The 21,450-nt window shown below is 42.3% G+C and overlaps 1 protein-coding gene across 8 annotated transcripts in view; it reads left to right on the top strand.

Moving 5' to 3' along the window:
- Nucleotides 1–21,450, top strand: part of ATP8B1 (ATPase phospholipid transporting 8B1) — a 155,658-nt gene that overhangs the window by 67,759 nt on the left and 66,449 nt on the right. For 4 of the 8 annotated variants that reach the window (XM_063716917.1, XM_024235976.3, XM_054538015.2 and 1 more), the window contains one exon: nucleotides 5,210–5,412. In XM_063716917.1, the coding sequence (XP_063572987.1) occupies nucleotides 5,232–5,412 (181 nt within the window). In that variant the 5' untranslated portion in view covers nucleotides 5,210–5,231. Of the gene's footprint in view, nucleotides 1–5,206; nucleotides 5,413–21,450 lie in introns of all 8 variants that reach the window. The other 4 variants (XM_024235977.3, XM_063716918.1, XM_063716914.1 and 1 more) reach the window with 1 other exon arrangement.

Raw genomic sequence — 21,450 nt, 5'->3', positions numbered from 1 at the left:
GAGAAAGAAAACCAACCAACAAACAAAAAGTTAAAACTCTCCAATGGTACAGCTTTAAGAAATTTAAAAAAAAAAAAGTAGGGAGAAACAAGGCCTGGCGTGGTGGCTCATGCTTGTAATCCCAGCACTTTGGGAGGCTGAGACAGGTAGATTACTTGAGCCCAGAAGTTTGAGACCAGCCTAGGCAACATGGCAAAACCCTGTCTCTTCTAAAAATACAAAAATTAGTCGGATGTAGTGGCTTATACCTATAGTCTCAACTACTCAGGAGGCTGAGGTGGGAGAATTCTTGAGCCCAGGAGGCTGCAATGAGAAAAACAAAACAAAATGGCTAAAATGGTAAATTTTATGTACATATATTTTACAACAATAAAAAATGTTTCCATATAGTACCTTCACAGTCACCTTGATATATATATATATAACAAGGCTGTAGTAACCAAAACATAATATTGGCAAAAAACAGACACATAAACCAATGGAACAGAATAGAGAACCCAGAAATAAATCCCCACATGCTAAAGAATGAAACTGGGCCCCTGTCTGTCACCATACACAAAAGTCAACTCAAGATGGATTAAAGACTTAAATGCGACCACGCCTATAATCCTAGCACTTTGGGAGCCCAAGCCTGGAGGATCACTTGACTCGGGAATTCAAGACCAGTCTGGACAATGCACTGAGACCCCATCGCTACAAAAAAAAAAAAAAAAAAAAAATAGGCATGGTGGCATGCACTGGTAGTCCCAGCTACTTGGGATGCTGAAGTAGGAAGATTCCTTGAGCCCAAGAGTTCAATGCTGCAATGAGCTATGATTGTCCTACTACACTCCAGCCTGAGTGACAGAGTGAAACTCTCCTCTCAAAAAAAAAGAAAAAAAAAACTAATAAAACTTTGTACTAGAAGAAAACATAGGGAAAATGTTTTAGGACATTGGTCTAGGCAAAGATTTTATGGCTAAGACCTCAAAAGCACAGGCAACAACAACAACAAAAATAGACAAATAGGACAATATTAAACTAAAAAGCTTCTACTCAGCAAGGGAAGCAATCAACAGTGTTTCCTGTTGAATAGGAGAAAATATTTGCAAACCATTCATCTAACTAAGGACTAGTATCCAGAAATATACAACGAACTCAAACAACTCAAAAACAAATAATCCCTGCAGCCATAAAAAAGAATGAGATTGTGGTCTTTCCATGGACATGGATGAAGCTGGAAGCCATCTTTCTCAGCAAACTAACACAGGAACAGAAAACCAAACACCACATGTTCTCACTCATAAGCAGGAGCTGAACAAGGAGAACACATTAACACAGGGAGGGGAACATCACACACTGGGGCCTGTCGGGGGTGGTGGGCGGGGGCAAGGAGTGGGAGAGCATTAGGACAAATACCTAATGCATGCAGGGCTTAAAACCTAGATGACAGGTTGATGGGTGCGGCAAACCACCATGGCACATGTATACCTAGGTAACAAACCTGCATGTTCTGCACATGTATCCTAGAACTTGAAGTAAAATAAAATAAAATAAAGACTTAGTAGGGAAATTTAGATTTAACATGGTGACGCCGATTTAGTGGAAAAGATGACTTTTAAAAAATTTAGCTCCATTTAATAAAAAATAATTTTAAAATAGTATAAACCATGAAAGTATATGTACTGCCAGGAAAGTATAAATATAACCAGGGAAGTATAAGTATAACCAATGAAAGTATAAGTACTGCCAGTGTTAGCGGGGGTCCTTGCTCCCAGAGCTCCCAAGATGGTGGTGGGCCACTTCCAAAATGGCGGCGGGCCACTTCCAAGATGGTGGCAAGCCTCGTGTTCTCTGACCTGGGGTTCTTGGCCTCACGGATTCCAAGGAATGGAATCTTGGGCCATGCGGTGAGTGTTATAGCTCTATTAAAAGTCATGGGTCACGGAAGAGAACCGTGGAACCCAGTGACTAGCGTTCAGCTGGATTAGGACGAACCCAGGCACTTAGCCGTGCAGGAACAATGGCAAGCCTTTAGCCCGATCAGGAGTGGCAATGGGCGCCTCGCTGGATCAGGAGCACAGCAGGAGCCCTGCTGGATCCGGAGGGATGGAAGTCAGGGGCAGGTCTGCCACTGCGGCAAAACAGCAGTGGTGGACGGCGAGCGAAAGCTCAGCTCGAGCGGTAACCAGGGGAGTTCAGTTGCAAGATTTAATAGAGTGAAAACAGAGCTCCCATACAAGGAGGGGACCCAAAGGGGTTTGCCGTTGCCGGCTCCAATGCCTGGGTTTATATCCCGATCCTTGTCCTTCCGGCTGTGCTCTCAGGCAATAGATGATTGGCTATTTCCTTACCTCCTGTTTTTGCCTAATTAGCACTTAATGAGCTCTCTGATTGGTCAGGTGTGAGCTCAGTTGCAAGCCTCGTGTTTAAAGGTGAATGCGGTCACCTTCCCAGCTAGACTTCGGGATTCTTAGTCGGCCTAGGAAATCCAGCTAGTCCTGTCTCTCACCGGGAAGGCTTGTACTTGCTACTGAAAAGCTAAGGCCAGAGGTAAAGACTATGGATTTGGGGAATGAATATTCTTTGAAGCCATAAGATAATGGCCTGAGGTGCTGAGGACCAGTAGTGCTAGGAACTTTGCATCCATGACTATAGGGCTCTTTAGAACTGTGCCAGAGTACAGCATCATGCAGTAGAATCTAAGTTGTTCTTTGTAATAATGAATGCCAGCAATATTTTAAAATAATAATAATACCATTAAAAAGTGGGCAAAGGACATGAATAGACATTTTTCAGAAGGAAACATACAAATCGCCAAGAAGTATATGAAAAATTAACAGTTAATGTTTATCGAATACTTATTGTAGGCTATGTACTGAGTTGAGCATTTTGCATGCATAATTTCACTTAAAATAATGTATGTCCCAGCCTGGCCAACATGGTGAAACCCCATCTCTACTAAAAATACAAAAATTAGCCAGACATGGTGGTACACGCCTATAATCCCAGCTACTTAGGAGGCTGAGGCAGGAGAATTGCTTGAACCTGGGAGGCAGAGGTTGCAGTGAGCCGAGATTGCACCACTTACTCTAGCCTGGGCGACAGAGCGATACTCTGTCTCAAAAGATAATAATAGTAAAATAATGTATGTCAATTATTGAAATTTTGGAAAATGAACAAGTGTGTGTGTGAATAACTGGGTGTATTCTATACATATGGCTTTATAACTTACCTATTAACTTAAGGTCATTAATGCAATGTCATCAAATACTCTTCTGATCATCTAAATTGTTGCATATTATCCTATAATATGAGATGCCACAATTTATTTACACAGTCGACGATTATAACCCAGCTTGCTTTTGGCTTTTACTGTTTTACCTAATACTTGGCAAAAATCTTCATATAAATATTTGAAAATTTCCTAAGTGTCCATTTGTGAATGTAAAAATTATTTTAGAGGTCTAAAATTTGGTACAAAACGTGCAATCAGCTACATAGTTCTACTTGAGGCAATTTTCACTTAAAATATATCATAAACCATAGTACAAAAATAGAGCATAGACCTCTCTTTGTGAAGCAGTTGTTTTTGCCTTAAATTTTTTTTTTCTTTTTTTGAGACAGAGTCTCACTCTGTTGCCCAGGCTGGAGTGCAGTGGCACAATCTCAGTTCACTGCAAGCTCCGCCTCCCAGGTTCACGCCATTCTCCTGCCTCAGCCTCCCAAGCAGCTGGGACTACAGGTGCCCGCTACCACGCCTGGTTAATTTTTTGTATTTTTAGTAGAGACGGGGTTTCACTGTGTTAGCCAGGATGGTCTCGATCTCCTGACCTCGTGATCCACCCGCCTCGGCCTCCCAAAGTGCTGGGATTACAGGCGTGAGCCACCGCGCGTGGCTGCCTTAAATTTTTAATAATCATTGTGCAAGTTATTTAGCATTCCAGTGTTTTGATTTTTCTCCTCTGCTGGGTAAGAATAACAATAATACTGTTATTCACCATGGTGGTGTGGGAAGTTTCAAAGAGCCATGTCTATGAAGTGCTTAGTGCAAGGCTTGGCATGCAGTTAACACAAAATAAATGCGAGCTGCTGTCATTAACAATACTGACTACACGGCACTGTGATGCTTATGTAAATGCCAGGCTGTGTGTCTGTAACCTGAGGTATTTGTGTAAATATTTTCCTAAAATAAATCTAACTAAGGTTGTTCTTCTCACTTGTATGGAGTCATCTTATGCGGTAGATGCTCAAACACAAATTCCAGATACAGCGTGGGCAGTGGTAGTTAGGCAGATAGAAAGGCTAGGGAGTGTTCCTGGGAAGTCAGTAAACTTGGAAGATCTAAGGTTATATTAAAAATGTTGTATCAGAACAAAGGCTCAGAATGTTAGTGTTAGCAGAAACCAGATATCTTAGAGCAGTGGTTTATCAACTTTGCCAGCAATCCACAGTAAGAAATTCAACTCTGGCCGGGCGCGGTGGCTCACGCCTGTAATCCCAGCACTTTGGGAAGCCCAGGCGGGTGGATCGCTGGAGGTCAGGAGTTCAAGACCATCCTGGCTAACACAGTGAAACCCCATCTCTACTAAAAATACAAAAATTAGCCAGGTGTGGTGGTGTGTGCCTGTAATCCCAGCTACTTGGGAGGTTGAGGCAAGAGAATCACTTGAACACAGGAGGCGGAGGTTACAGTGAGCCGAGATCATGCCACTGCACTCCAGCCTGGGTGACAGAGGGAGACTGAGACTCCATCTCAAAAAAAAAGAAATTCAACTCCATTAACACCCGCAATGCAAATAAACGTGTGAATGTGTACAACTATTTTATCATGCAGTACTTATTATTTATGCTGTAATCTGATATTTTATAACCTGTTTCATTTTATTTTAAGGTTGATTGTTACCCACTAAATTTATTTCATTGGGTAGAGACCCCCTAACTTGAAATATTGCCTTAAAAAATATATATATTATATATATATATATACCCTTGCTAAAAGGTTTGCAGCTACATATATTTTTTAAAAATCTTACCCAAGCATTTAATCGGTACTGAATGGTTTTGTTCTTGTTTGCATGTTAAGTTGAATTTGGGGGTACTATTCCAGAATATTTACATGTTAGAGAATGTTCTGTAAAAGGGGCATTGTAATAGGATGCAGGCAGGATTCAACCAAACACTGGGCAAGAGTCATAATTCACTCTGGTTTCTCTTTCCTTTTAAGCAGGTAGTTCCAATTTGCCAGCAGAATGAGTACAGAAAGAGACTCAGAAACGACATTTGACGAGGATTCTCAGCCTAATGACGAAGTGGTTCCCTACAGTGATGATGAAACAGAAGATGAACTTGATGACCAGGGGTCTGCTGTTGAACCAGAACAAAACCGAGTCAACAGGGAAGCACAGGAGAACCGGGAGCCATTCAGAAAAGGTGACCACATGAAGTCCCGGTGACTAGGTCGCTTATAAATCCTCATGTGGGTCGTGGCCACATGTGCCAAAGATGATCGGTCTATTTTGCGTGGTCTAGGAGGGAATCTTCTCTGATCTTTTGTTAGGATGCGACTGACAGAATGGTGGATGGGCTTGGACAAGTACCCATTGTCCTTAGTAAGAAGGGCTGGGAGAGCATATCTGACAAGTTCCGCAGAGAAAATACATTAAGGTCTTTGTTAGTGTGTATATATATATATATATATTTTTGAGACAGGGTCTCACTGTGTCTCCCCAGCTGGAGTCCAGTGCTGTGAACTTGGCTCACTGCAGCCTTGACCTCCTGGACTCAAGTGATCCTCCTGCCTCAGCCTCCTGAGTAGCTGGACTACAGGCATGCACCACTATGTCCAACTAATTTTTGTATTTGTGTGTGTGTTTGTGTGTGTAGATAGTATTTCACTATGTTGCCCAGGCTGGTCTCAAACTCCTGAGCTCAAGGGATCTGCCCACCTCAACCTCTCAAACTCCTGGAATTACAGGCATGAGCTGCGATGCCTAGCCAGTGTATATATTCTTAAAATGGAGTTATGCGGGCAAGAATCTGCATGTTACTGCACCCATAAATTTTTAAAGGATACATATCAATCAGTCTTAGATGTTAACTATCAGTATTGTTAAATTGGCGGTATGAGTTATATAAATAACCATCCTTTTGTGTGTGTGTGTGTGTGTATACATATATATATATATATATATATATATGTACATGGTCTGCCCAGGGTCAGGCCAGCGTCAGAGGCAGGGTCTAGACCAAGGCCAGCAAACTTTTTCTGTAAAGGGCCAGCAAGTAAACATTTTAGGCTTTGTGGACCACGTGGTCTCTGCCAATGTTGAGTGTAAGTGACCACAGACAGTACATCACTGAGGGCAGTAGAACTTGGCTTGCTTTTACCATACGCCTTTTCCTTTGTGGCTTTTCTATTTCATCTCCTACTGGTTCTCCCACCCTGGCAAACAGATGTGGGCTTCTCTTGTAGCTCTTCTCCATGAGCAAGCTGAGACTTTTCTCTCTGGACCCCAGATTTGATATCAGGCTGAAAATATTTCCTACATGATGTTCTCTAAAATTCTAGCCGAACAACCTTAGCATCACATTCACAGAAATCATTATCATAGTGTTCTGGTTTCAGCCCTCCAGACACGCCTCCCTGCAGCCTTAGTCAGAGAAGCCTCGGATTTTAGCCGGTTTTCCCGAGGTCTCTGTTCCTGCCATTCTGCCCTTGCAGGCTTTCTAGAAGCCTCTTTTTCCCCCATGCCAACCCCCCGCCCCCCGCCCCGCCCAGTTTCTCTTTCTTGGGTTCTGCTATCTGGATGAGCTATTTTTTTTCTAATAATTTTAACCTGTAGAAGATGTGACATGCCATGAAATCCCATTTCTGCAATGATTCTTCCTGTTCTGGTCACAGAATCTGCCTGTGGGGAGATTCTTAGTGTGGGGAGTGCATGCACCCCGGGAGCCCCATCTCACCCAAATTTGGGGAGGCCATTGACTCCTGTATGTTGTTTGTCCCCTACGTTTCCATAGCAAAACATTTAGATGCATTACCTCTTAGAGTGGGTTTCTGGTTTTGATTTCAAGCTGTTGAGGATTGAGCTTAAGTGCCTTCTGCCTTGAATCAGAAGGTACTAAAATCATGATACTTGACCAAAATTAAAATGAAATTCCCGCCGGGCACAGTGGCTCACGCCTGCAATCCCAGTACTTTGGGAGGCCGAGGTGGGTGGATCACCTCAGGTCAGGAGTTCGAGACCAGCCATACCAACACGGTGAAACCCCGTCTCTACTAAAAATACAAAAATTAGCCAGGCGTGGTGGCAAGTGCCTGTAGTCCCAGCTACTTGGGAGGCTGAGGCAGGAGAATCACTAGAACCTGGGAGGCAGAGGTTGCAGTGAGCCGAGATGGTGCCATTGCCTGGCACTCCAGCCTGGGCAACGAGTGAAACTCCAACTCAAAAAAAAAAAAAAAAAAAATAGAAAGAAAATGGAATTCCCACCAATCTGAACAGGAAGGTGGCCTCTGTCATAACAGGTCCAGACTGGATATTAGTGAACTAGCTAAAGCTGAAGCAGCCAGACAATTTACAAGGAAGTTCTGGTTGATTGCCCAAACAGTGAATAAAACATGCTTCTTCCTCATTCCTTTCCCCGCTAATTGCATTGCTTAGTCTCCTATCACAATTTTGGAATCTCTACCAAATGTAGATATCTGATGGGGTGGCAGGAGAATTGGCTCCATGGGGTCAAGGGTCAACTTTGCTCTTGGTGCTTGGTGGCACGCCATCAGACTTGTAGTCCGGGACACAGCAAAGGGACCAGGATTGGGTGCCTGCAGAAATGTCAGAGAAGCATGTAGTGGGTGGAAACTCTCATCCTCTGTTTTTTTATAACTCTGTCTACCCATTCCGGTGGTTAGGATCCTTTCCTGATCATTCAGTTTGCAGGTCATATGTTTTGTAGATTTCTACCCTTGGTATATGGGCATTAAAAGAGCTCAGTCTTGGCCGGGCGCGGTGACTCATGCCTGTAATCCCAGCACTTTGGGAGGCCAAGGTGGTTGGATCACCTGAAGTCAGGAGTTCGAGACCAGCCTGGCCAACACAGTGAAACCCCATCTCTATTAAAAATCCAAAAATTAACCTGGCATGGTGGTGCACACCTATAATCCCAGCTACTTGGGAGGCTGAGGCAGGAGAATTGCTTGAACCTGGGAAGTGGAGGTTGCAGTGAACCAAGATCCCACCACTGCACGCCATCCTGGGTGACAAAGTGAGACTCCATCTCAAAAAAAAAAAAAAAATGCTCAGTCTTGAATCGTAGTCATGTTTTCCAAGGGTGGTTTATATTCCTAAGGGATTTGGGTGGTTCTCGCTTCTCAAACCCCATATCAAATGACTTTGCCTGTGACTTTTTACAAAAATTCTTATTCTAATACCTCTCTGTGCCCTTCCCAAGCACACAGATGATGTTCAGTAAATGCCAGACCTCTTTCCTCCTATTTCCCATGTGCCCTGCCTCCCTCACAGCCAGTCTGCTCTCCTTTCCACCTTTCCTCTCTTTGCCCTCTTTATCCCTCTTTCCTTTCCCACTATATTCTCATTTGGGCAATTTCCCAGTTAAGGTCAGTGTCACCCTGACTTCTCTTTCTTTTTTTAATCAACATCTGTCTTTCTTGACATTTCACATCCTGAATAATTTCCTTCAGAGAATCAGTTCTTTAAGACATCAGAACATGAGTCACCCTGCGAGGTACCACCAGACTGAGTAACACCAGGGACCAGCACCCATTCCAGCAAAACACTGCCTAAGCAGCCTGAACTGTGCTAGTTTCTTTAATGAGGGTTGTAGCACAGAAAGTTGCTTTCTTTTTTTTTAAAGAAAGGAAATCCCCTAGCCTAACTAAGCTTTCCTGTTAAACAAGTGCTTTGAGAGACCCATTCAGAGTACTTTTCACTAGAAGGACCTTTATTGTGTTTTGTGAGAAGAAAGGACAGGCACAAACATGCTGTTAGAATGTGCCGTGGAGAAAGATAAGCCCACAGGTTCGAGTGGAGTAACTTTACCTTTTGTGTAAAGATTCAGCAAAGATTCTCAGAAATGAGCGGAAATGTTTTCAGTGCTATGGGATGAGCTCTGTCGTTTCCTGATGAACACACTTCTCAGCATGTGTTCTGGGAAACACTAGTTTTTGTATTTTTGGAGTTTTCTTGTTTGTTTGTTTGTTTTTGTTTTGAGATGGAGTCTCTCTCTGTCGCCCAGACTGGAGAGCAGGGGCGCGATATCGGCTCACTGCAACCCCGCTCCTGGGTTCAAGCAATCCTCCTGCCTCAGCCTCCCAAGTAGCTGGGATTACAGGCATGTGCCACCGCACCTGGCTAATTTTTGTATTTTTAGTAAAGACGGAGTTTCACCATGTTGGCCAGGATGGTCTCGATCTCCTGAACTTGTGATCCACCAGCCTCAGCCTCCCAAAGTGCTGGAATTATAGGTGTGAGCTACCACACCCGGCCTTAAAGTGATATCTTCATAAAATAATCTGGAATTAAGAATGTGGGGTCTTTAGAGCATCTATGAATTAATATTTATTTGGAACCAAAACACAGATAAAGATGGCTCATTGAAACGTATCAATCGTAGGATATCCTAGAAAATCTGTGAAAAGTGCTGAGGGAGCTGTTCCACTTAATAAGACGCATTTTCCATTTTGGGCACATACCACATATGGGAGTCTACTCTGGCTACTTATTTTCTTTCTTTCTCTGGTCGGTTGTAAATTGCCATCCACCTCCACAGCCTAAGAACACCAGAGTAATTGATGCTTGTAAAGTGGCAGGGTGAGGGGTATTCCTGCACTGAATGATTACTGATGGGGAAGGGTGGTGATATTGTGCCATCTCATTTTATTTTATTCTTTTAATCTATTTATTTATTTATTTGACAGAGTCTCGCTCTTGTTGCCCAGGCTGGAGTGAAGTGGCGTGATCTCAGCTCACTGCAACCTCCGCCTCCTGGGTTCAAGTGATTCTCCTGCCTCAGCCTCCCGAGTAGCTGGGATTACCAGCGCCCGCCATCACGCACAGCTAATTTTTGTATTTTTAGTAAGGACGGAGTTTTGCCATGTTGGCCAGGCTTGTCTTAAACTCCTGACCTAAGGTGATTCGACCACCCTGGCCTCCCAAAGTGCTGGGATTACAGGCATGAACCACTGTGCCCAGCCTATTCTATTTATTTTTAAGATCTTGGGCAACATGCTCATTTTAGAGAATTTGTTTTCGAGTCATGTAATTTATGATTGAACCTTGGGTAAGAATCTCTTGCTCATGGAAACCTAACTCAGCTGGTGGTTTTCTTCCTGCTACTTTGCAGCCCAAGTTCAGAAGTAGATTTTTAATGATAGGAGTCACCATAGGAAGACACTCTCCTTTGCACTAACTGGGGGTTCTCAGTCCTGCCTGTACATCAGAACCTCTTGTGGAATTTTTACAAACTCTCTAGGTGCCTGGACCCAGCCCCTGCAGATATAGAGTGGTTCTGGGATGAGGCAAGGGGAAGAATCTATCATTTAAAATGAATTCAGTGCCCTGAATATTTTCTCCCATTCTGTTGTCTCTTTACTTTGTTGATTGTTTCCTTCTGCTTTACAGAAACTGGTGATCTCATTTGTCTATTTTTTCTTTGGTTGCCTGTGCTTGTGAAGTTCACTCAAGAAATCTTTGCCCAGTTTAGTGTCCTGGAGAGTTTCCCAAGTGGCTTTTTGTTTGTTTGTTTGTTTGTTTGTTTTTGTTTTAGGCAGAGTCTTGCTCTGTCACCAGGCTGGAGTGCAGTGGCACGATCTTGGCTCACTGCAACCTCCACTTCTTGAGTTCAAGCAATTCCCTTGCCTCAGCCTCCCAAGTAGCTGGGACTACAGGCATGTGCCACCATGCTCGGCTAACTTTTTGTATTTTAGTAGAGATGGGGTTTCACCATGTTGGCCAGGATGGTCTCCATCTCTTGACCTCGTGATCTACCCACCTTGGCTTCCCACAGTGCTGGAATTACAGGCGTGAGCCACCATGCTCAGCTTTCCCCAGGGTTTTCTTGGAGTAGTTTCATAGTTTGAGGTCTTAGATTTAAGTCTGTAATCCATTTTGATTCAATTTTTGCATATGACAAGAGATGGAGTCTACTTTCATTCATCTACATATAAATATGCAGTTTTTCCCTGCATCATTTATTGAAGAGACTGCCTTTCCCCAATGTATGTTCTTGGCACCTTTGTTGAAAACAAGTTTACTGAGGATGTATGAATTTATCTCTGAGTTCTCTTGTCTGTTCCATTGATCTATGTGTCTGTTTTTATGCCAATACCACATTGTTTTGGTTATTATAGCTCTGTCATATAATTTGAAGTCAGGTAATATGATTCCTACAGTTCTGTTCTTTTGGCTTAGATTAGCTGTGGCTATTCTGGGTCTTTTGTGGTTCCCATACAAATTTTAGGATTGTTTTTCTATTTCTGCGAAGACTGTCATTGGTATTTTCATAGAGATTGCACTGAATCTGTAGATTGCTTTGGGTAGTGTGGACATTTTAACAATATTCCAATCCATGAGCATGGAATATCATTCCATTTTTCTGGTGTCCTGTTTAGTTTCTTGCATCATTACAATCAATTTATAGTTTTGATTGCAGAGATCTTTTACTTCTTTGGTAAACTTAATTCTTAGGTATTTTATTCATAGCTATTATAAATGGGATTATTTTCTTGATTTCTTTTTCAGATTGTTTGTCATTGGCATATAGAAAGGCTACTGATTTCTGTATGTTGATTTTGTATCTTGCACCCTTACAGAATTTGTTTACCAGTTCTGATAGTTTTTTGGTGGAGTCTTTAGGTTTTTCCAAATAAGAGATCATATCATCTGCAAACAAGGATAATTAATTGACTTATTCCTTTCCAATTTGGATGCCCTTTATTTCTTTCTCTTGTCTGATTGCTCTAGCTAGGACTTCTGGTGAAAGTAGGCATCCTTGACATGTTCCAGATCTAAGAGGAAAGGCTTTTAGTTTTTCCCCATTCAGTTTGATACTAGCTATGGGTCTGTCATATTTGGCTTTTATTATACTGAGGTATGTTCCTTCTATACCTAGTTTTTTGAGGATTTTTTTTTATCGTGAAGCGATGTTGAATTGTATCAAATTCTTTTTCAGCATCAATTGAAATGATCATATGGTTTTTGACCTTCATTCTATTGACATGACATATCACATTAATTGATTTGTGTATGTTGAACAATCTTTGCATTTCTGGGTTAAATCCCACTTGGTCATGATGAATGATCTTTTTAATGTGTTGTTGAATTCAATTTTCTAGTATTTTGTTGAGGATTTTTGCATCAATATTCATCAATGATATTGGCCTACAGGTCTTTTTGTTTTTGTTTTTGTTTTTTGATGTGTCTTTGTCTGGTTTTGGCATCAGGGTAACACTGGCCTTGTAGAATGAGTTTGGAAGTATTTCCTCCTCCTGTATATTTTAGAATAGATTGAGTAGGATTGGTATTAGTTCTTCTTTAAATGCTTGGTAGTATTCAGTAGTGAAGCCATTGGGTCCTGGGATTTTCTTTGCTGAGAGACTTTTTATTACAGCTTTGATCTCATTACTTGTTATTCATCTGTTTGGGTTTTGGATTTCTTCATGATTCAATCTTGGTAGATTTTATGTATCTAGGAATTTATCCATTTTTTCCTACATTTTTCAATTTATTGGCAAATAGTTGCTCATAGTAGCCACTAATGATCTTTGAATTTCTGTGGTAACAGTTGTAATGTCTCCTTTTTCAGCTCTGATTTTATTTATTTGGGTCTCTCTTTTTTTGCTTTTTTTTTTTTTTTTTAGTTAGTCCAGCTAAAGGTTTGTCAATTTTGTTTATCTTTTCAAGAAACTAATTTCTTGGCCAGGCACAGTGGCTCACACCTATAATCCCAGCACTTTGGGAGGCTGAGGTAGGTGGCTCACTTGAAGGCAGGAGTTTGAGACCAGCCTGGCCAACACGGTGGAACCCTGTCTCTACTAAAACTACAAAAATTAGCCAGGTGTGGTGGCACATGCCCATAGTCCTGGCTACTCCTAGCTACTCAGGAGACTGAGGCACAAGAATCACTTGAACCTGGGAGGCAGAGGTTGCAGTGAGCCAAGATCGCACCACTGCACTCCAGCCTGGGCAACAGAGTGAGACTCTGTCTCCAAAAAAAAAACAAAACCAAACCAAAACAAAACAAAAAACCATTTTTGTTTCATTGATCTTTTGTATTGTTTTCTTTGTTTCAATGTCATTTATCTCTGCTTTGATCTTTATTATTTCTTTTCTTCCACTAACTTTGGGTTTGGTTTGCTCTTGCTTTTCTAGTTCTTTTTATTTATTTATTTATTTATTTATTTATTTATTTAGATGGAGTCTCGCTCTGTTGCCCAGGTTGGAGTGCAGTGGCATGATCTCGGCTCATGCAAGCTCCACCTCTCGGGTTCATGCCATTCTCCTGCCTCAGCCTCCTGAGTAGCTGGGACTACAGGCACCCGCCACTGTGCCCAGCTAATTTTTTTGTATTTTTTTAGTAGAGATGGGGTTTCACTGTGTTAGCCAGGATGGTCTCAATCTCCTGACCTCATGATCTGCCTGCCTTGGCCTCCCAAAGTGTTGGGATTACAGGCGTGAGCCACTGCACCCAGCTCTAGTTCTTTTAGATGCTTCATTAGGTTGTTTGAAGTTTTTCTTATTTTTTGATGTAGGCACGTATAGCGATAAACTTCCCTGATAGTACTGCTTTCACTGTGTCCCACAGGTTTTGGTTTATCATGTTTCCATTAGAAGAAATTTTTCAGTTTCCTGTTTAACTTCTTCATTGACCCACTGGTCATTTAGGAACATGTTGTTTAATTTCCATGTTTTTGTATAGTTTCCAAAATTCCTCTTATTATTGATTTCTAGTTTTACTCCATTGTGGTCAGTCAGAGATGTTTGATATTGTTTCAATTTATTTGAATGTTTTAAGGCTTGTTCTGTGACTTAATATATGTTCTGTCTTTGAGAATGATCCATGTGCTGAGGAAAAGAATGTGTATTCTGCAGCTGTTGTATGAAATATTTTATAAATATCTATTTGGTCTATAGCGCAGATTAAGTCCAATGTTTCTTTGTTGATTTTCTGTCTGGAAGATCTGTCCAGTGCTGAAAGTGTAGTGTTGATGTCTCCAGCTATTATTTTACTGGGGTCTATCACTCTCTTTAGTTCTAGTAATATTTGCTTTATATATCTGGGTGCTACAGTGTAAGGTGGATAAATATTTAAAACTATTATATCCTCTTGCTGAACTGACCTCTTTATCATTATATAGTGACTTTGTCTCTTCTTATAGTTTTGTCTTGAAATCTATTTTGTCTGATATAAATATAGATATCCTATTCTTTTTCGCTTTCCATTGGCATGGAATATCTTCTTCAATCCCTTCATTTTCAGTCTAGGTGGAGTGTCTGTTGTAGGCAACAGATCATTGGGTTTTTTTTTTTTTTTAAATCTATTCAGCCACTCTATGTCTTTTGATTGACAGTTTAGCCCATTTACATTTGATGTTATATTGATAAGTAAGGACTTACTCTTGCCATTTTGTTATGTTTTCCGGTGGCTTTGTGGTCTTCTCTTCCTTCTTTCCTCCATTCCCTTCTACCTTTTAGTGAAGGTGGTTTTCTCTTGTGGTGTGCTTTAATTTCCTGCTTTTTATTTTGTATGTATCCATTGTATGTTTTGTGATTTGAGGTTACCATGAGGCTTGTAAGTACTGTGTAATAACTCATTATTTTAAGCTAAAAGAAAACTAATAAAAACTCTACACTTTAACTTCCTCCCTCTGCTTTTTAACTTTTTATTGTTTCTATTTATATCTTATTGTACTATGTCTTGAAAAGTTGTTATAGTTACTATTTTTTATCAGTTCATCTTTCTACTGAAGAGTAGTTTACATATTACAGTCACAGTGTTACACTATTCTGGTTTTTTCTGTATACTTAACTGTTACCAGTGAGTTTTGTGCCTTCAGGTGATTTCTTATTGCTCACTAACATCCTTTACTTTCTGATTAATGTACTCTCTTTAGCATTTCTTGTAGGACAGGTCTAGTGTTGATGAAATCCCTCAGCTTTTGTTTGTCTGGAAAGGTCTTCATTTCTCCTTTATACTTGAATATATTTTCCTTCAGCACTTTAAATATGTCATGCCACTCTCTCCTGGCCTATAAGGTTTCCACTGAAAAGTCTGCTGCCAGACGTATTGGAGTGCCATTGTATTTTATTTGTTTCTTTTCTTTTGCTGCTTTTAGGATCCTTCCTTTTATCCTTGAGTTTTAGGAATTTGATTACTAGATGCCTGAGGTAGTCTTCTCTGGGTTAATCTGCTTGGTGTTCTACAACCTTCTTGTTCTTGGATATTGATATCTTCCTCTAGGTTTGGGAAGTTCTCTGTTATTATCCTTTGAATAAACTTTCTATCCCTGTCTCTTTCTGTACCTCCACTTTAAGGCCAATAACTCTTAGATTTGCTTTTTTAAGTCTATTTTATAGATCTTGTAGGTGTACTTCATTCTTTTTTATTCTTTTTTCTTCTGTCTCCCCTGACCATATTTTCCAATAGCTTATCTTCCAGCTCACTAATTCTTTGTTCCACTTAATCAATCCTGGTATTAAAAGTCTCTGATGCATTCTTCAGTATGTCAGTTGCATTTTTCAACTCCGGAATTTCAGCTTGACTCTTTTTAATTATTTCAATCTCCGTTACATTTATCTAATAGAAATCTAAAATTTTTCGTGTTGTCTTGAATTTATTTGAGTTTCCTCTTTGTTAAGTTTATCTGATAGAATTCTGAATGTCTTCTCTGTGCTATCTTGAATTTCTTTGAGTTTCCTCAAAATGGCAATTTTGAATTTTCTGTCTGAAAGGTCATATAGTTTTGTTTCTGCCGGTTTGGCCCCTGGTGTCTTATTTAGTTTGGTGAAGTCATGTTTTCCTGGATGTTCTTGATGCTTGTGGATGTTCATCAATGTCTGGGCATTGAAGAGTTAGATATTTATTGTAGCCCTCACAGTCTGGGCTTGTTTATACCCATCCTTCTTGGGAAGGATTTCCAGGTATTCAAAAGAACTTGGATATTATGATTGAACCCATTTCTGCATTAGAGGGCATCCCAAGTTCAATGACACTGCATTTCTTGCAGACTATCTGGAAGAATTATCTGGATTATCAAGCCCACACTCTTGTTCTTGCTGCTTACTTTCTCCCAAACAGAATCAATCTCTCTCTCTCTCTTCTCTCTTTTTCGCTATTTCTCTCTCCCCCTTCCCCCTCCTCCCTCCTCTCCCTTTCTCCTTCTCTCTCTCCCTCTGTTCTGGGCCACCCAGAGCTAGGGGTGTGGTGATACAAGCACCAATATGGCCATCACCACTGAGAATGTACTGGGTCAGACCTGAAGCTGGCACCACACTGGGTCTCGCCATGGCCCACTGTAACCATGATCTGGCTGCCTATGTTCCCTCAATGCCCTGTCGTGAAGCCAGCCAGGCTAGCTTCAAGCCAGTGAGTTCCCCCAGGCTGCAGCCAGATCCAGAGATGCCATCTGGGAGCCATGGACTGGAGTCCAAAACCTTAGAAATCTACTTGGTGTCCTATCTATTTTACTGTGGCTGAGCTGGCGCTCAAACCATTAGCCAGTCCTTTCCACTCTTCTCCCTTTTCCACAGGCTCAGGGGCCTCTCCCCATGTCCACCACCACCACAGGTCTATAAGGAGTGCTGCCAGGTTACTGCTGATGTTCAGTAAAGGCCTACGGCCTCTTCAGTCAGCTTGTGGTAAATGCTTTCAGTCACCCTTCAGGGCAGTGAGCTCCCCTCTGGCAAAAAGCAAGTCCAGAGATGTCATCCAAGAACCTAAGGCCTAGACTCAGGGACCCCAAGAGGGGTCTCTATTTGTTGCTTTACCCCACCATGGCCAAGGTGGTACCAAGTACAAGGCAGGCTGGGCTCAGTGTCTCATGCCTGTAATCCCAGCACTTTGGGAGGCTGAGGCGGGCAGATCACTTGAGGCCGGGAGTTAGAGACCAGCCTGGCCAACATGGTGAAACCCTGTCTCTACTAAAAATAAAAAAAATTAGGCCGGGCGCGGTGGCTCACTCCTGTAATCCCAACACTTTGGGAGGCCAAAGTGTGCGGATCATGAGGTCAAGAGTTTGAGATCAGCCTGACCAACATGGTGAAACCTTGTCTGTACAAAAAATACAAAAATTAGCCTGTCACAGCTGGGCACGGTGGCTCACACCTATAATCCCAGCACGTTGGGAGGTCAAGGTGGGTGGATCACTTGAGGTCAGGAGTTCAAGACTGGCCTGACCAACATGGTGCAACCCCATCTCTACTAAAAATACAAAATTAGCCAAGCATGGTAGCACACACCTCTAATCCCAGCTACTCGGGAGGCTGAGGCAGGAGAATTGCTTGAACCCGGTAGGCGGAGGTTGCAGTAAGCTGAGATCACACCACTGCACTCCAGCCTGGGTGACAGAGTGAGACACCATCTCAAATAAAATAAAATAAAAATAAAATAAAATAAAATAAAAAATTTAAAAAAATTAGCTGGGCAAGGTGGTACATGCCTGTAATCCCAGCTACTCAGGAGGCTGAGGCATGAGAATTGCTTGAACCCAGGAGGCAGGGGTTGCAGTGAGCTGAGATGACACCATTGCACTCCAGCCTAGGCAACATAGCGAGACTCCATCTCTGAAAAGAAAGAAAGAAGAAAGAGACAAAGAGAGAGAGAAAGAAAGAAAGAAAAAGAAAGAAAGAAAGAGAGAAAGATCAAGAGCAAGACAAAGCACCCTTTAATTTTCCCTCTGCTTTTCTCAAGCAGAAGGAATCTCTCACCATGGCCACCACAGCTGGGAATGTGCTGGGTCACACCTAAAGCCAGAATATGTTAGCCTCAATTAAGGCCCATAGCCTTGGATATTAACTGGGTGTCACTACTGTTTATTCAGGGCTCAAGGGCTCTTTCATCAGCAGGTAATGGATCCTGCCAGAGGTGGGTCCTTGCCCTGCGAGGCAGCAGGCTCTCTTCTGATCCAGGATTGTCTAGAAACGTTGTCTGGGAGCTAGGGCCTGAAACAGCCTCATGACCCTGCCTGGTGCCCTATCCTACTGTGGCTGAGCTGGTATCCAAGATGCAAGACAAAATTCTCTTTACTCCTCCCTCTCACCTCCTCAAGCAGAAGGAAGAATTCTCTTTTGGAGCAGTGAGGTTGGCGGGGAGGGGCCGAGCAAGCATTCCACTAGCTGCTCTGGCTGGTGTCTCAGTAGGTCATGTGCCTGCTAAGTCAACTGGCTCCAAGTCCAGCTCAGCACTAGGACTTGCCTAAGAGTTGTAGTTCATGTGGCCTACACTGCCTTTCAAGTTTATTTAGAGCCCCAGAGCACTTTGGCCCTCGGTGACGAGGCTTGCCAGAATTCAAGTTCTGACCAAGGTACAGGAGACTCCCCTCTGGCTAGGGCTGGTCTAAATGCTCCCTCTATGGTCTGGCATCAGCTGAGTTCAGCCTGCTTTTGCTTTCTACTGTCTGTAATAGGGCAGCACTGAGTTCAATGCAAAGCCTCACAATCGCTGCACTGTCCCGCTCCCAAGCGTACAGATTTTCTCTCCATGCCACACATCTGGTGCTGGGGCTGGGGGAGGGGTGGCATTGGCAATTCGAGACTATCTTTCCTACCCTCTTCAGTCCTTTTTCAGCAATATAAAGTTAAAACCAGGTACTGTGAGTGCCTGATGTTTTGGTTCTTATAAAGGTGCTTTTTTGTTTGTAGATAGTTGTTAAATTTGATGTTCCTATGGGAATTACAATTAGTGCGAGCTTCTATTTGGCCACCTTGCTCCTCTCCATATTCGAGATATATATATATATATATATGCCAATAGAAGGAAGGAGTGGAATCACAAACATTGCTTTAAAACAGTAATACATGTAAATGATCCAATTGGAAAAGGGTCCAGAGTGAAAATGAAGTTTTCCTTCCTGCCTCTTCTGTCCCTCAGTCATGCAGTTTCCTTTCCAAAAAAAATACTGCTGGACTGGGCACGGTGGCTCACACCTGTAATCCCGGCACTCTGGGAGGCCAAGGCAGGAGGATAGCTTGTGGGCAGCAGTTCAAGACCAGCCTGGTCTGCAAAGCAAGACCTCATCTTTACAAAAAAAATTAAAAATTAGGTACGATGGCGTGCACTTTAGTCTCAGCTACTCCAGAAGTTGAGGTGGGAGGATCACTTGAGCCCAGGAGTTCAGAGGCTGCAGTGAGCTATGAGCATGCCACTGCACTCCAGCCCAGGTGCCACAATGAGACTTTGTCTTTTAAAAAAATGACAAAAAGAAACTACGGTTACCAGTTTCTCAAAATATGTCCTTCCAGAGAGATAGATGTTTGTATGCGCAAAGAATGCTTACAAACTTGCTTCCTTATATACCCATACACATATGCAGAAACATAGATGTGCACATGTGTGTGCATATATGCATTCATATTGTGTATGAATTCTGTGCATCACATAGCTGGAAGCACAAGATGGTAGATACCCTTATGCTTTTGTCTCTTAACAGTATAATTTGGAGGTCATTCCTATCATATTTATGGGGTCACCTCATTCTTTTTTTGCTGACTGCATAGGCTTTCATTGTAATCGTGTTTAACTGGCTGCTCCCAGTAGGCACTTGGGTTGTTTCTAGTCATTCTGATAAATAGGGCTGCATTGAAAATCCCTGCAGTAGGTACATGGGGGATATTTCCTAGAAGTGTGATTGTTCGGTCAGTGCATGTGTGTGTTAAATTTTGAGATCTGGCCAAATTGCTCTCCATAAAGGCTACCTCAGAGTGTCTGTTTCTCTGCTCTCTTTTGAACCTAGAATGTCATCCCAAGCATTACCATTTGCCAATATTTTGCTACTATAGGATAAAAACTATTATCTCAGTGAAGAATTGCATTTCTCTTTTAGGAACCCAAGTATCTTCTAACAGGTTTAAGAGCCATTTGAGGCCGGGTACGGTGGCTCATGCCCATTATCCCGGCACTTTGGGAGGCCGAGGTGGGCAGATCACCTGAGGTCAGGAGTTCAAGGCCAGTCTGGCCAACATGATGAAACTTGGTCTCCACTAAAAATACAAAAATTAGCCGGGCGTGATGGCAGGCTCCTGTAACCCCAGCTACTCGGGAGAGTGAGGCAGGAGAATCTCTTGAACCCAGGAGACAGAGGTTGCAGTGAGCTGAGATCGCATCATTGGACTCCAGCCTCAGTGAGAGCAGCATTGAATTTCCCTTTGTATGAACTGTCTTTTCATGTCCTTTACCCATTCTCTCTTCAATTGTTTCTATGGTTTTTTTTTTCTTTTTGATGTTGGACTTTTTATCTTCTTGCTTCACTTGTTTGCTGCAGTGTGTACCAACCAGTGCAGCTTCTTGGTTGTTGGTGGGTCTGTAAGCAAGCATTCGGAGCCAGCAGAGAGAGGAGGAGGGGAGGGCTGCACTCATCTGCTCTTCCAGATGGCACTGATCAAACGACGTGGTGATCATGGGAACACTCTGGAAAGCACGTAGCCGTATTTAAATATATTGACAACACAACCATTTAGTAGACTCAGGGTGACTTTGAGCCACATGTCACATGGCAGCTGTTAAAATCATCTCTGTACATGTACATGGATAGTTCTGATGGCACAGCCTTGTTAGTTTTGTAACTTTTAGCTAAAGGGCCATATGGCGAAGGTGCATTTTTTGCATTTCTTATTTCTTCTCTTTTCTTTGTCAATATATCCATTCTAGAAAATGAGATGAGCCAGGCACAGTGTGGTGCATGCCTGTAATCCCAGCTACTCTGAAGGCTGAGGCAGGAGGATCACTTGAGCCCAGGAATTTGAGGCCAGCCTAGGCACTGGGCAACATAGTGAGACTCCATCTCTTAAAAAAAAAAAAAAAAAGAAAAGAAAAAGAAAAAGTGGCCAGGCATGGTGGCTCAAGCCTGTAATCCCAGCACTTTGGGAGGTCGAGGCAGGTGGACCACCTGAGGTCAGGAGTTTGAAAACAACCTGATTAATATGGTGAAACCCCATCTCTACCAAAAATACAAAAATTGGCCGAGCGTGGTGGTGTGCACCTGTAGTCCCAGCTACTGGGGAGGCTGAGATAGTAGAACTGCTTGAACCTGGGAGGCAGAGGCTGCAGTGAGCTGAGATCACACCACTGCACTCCACCCTGGATGACAGAGCAAGACTGTCTCAAACAAAAAAAAAAAAATGAAAAAAGAAAAAGAAAAAAGGACAAAAAAAAGAAAATGCGGCAAGATGCCTACTTTTTCTGTAAATTATCTTTGTAGTTCAAGTGTCCAGTAAAGTTCTCTGTTCCAAGTAGACACTT

Source organism: Pongo abelii, chromosome 17 (assembly GCF_028885655.2).
Source record: "Pongo abelii isolate AG06213 chromosome 17, NHGRI_mPonAbe1-v2.0_pri, whole genome shotgun sequence".
Classification (NCBI taxonomy): domain Eukaryota; kingdom Metazoa; phylum Chordata; class Mammalia; order Primates; family Hominidae; genus Pongo; species Pongo abelii.
The sequence above is the reverse complement of the archived record's forward strand: the minus strand, read 5'-3'. Positions and strand labels throughout refer to the sequence as shown.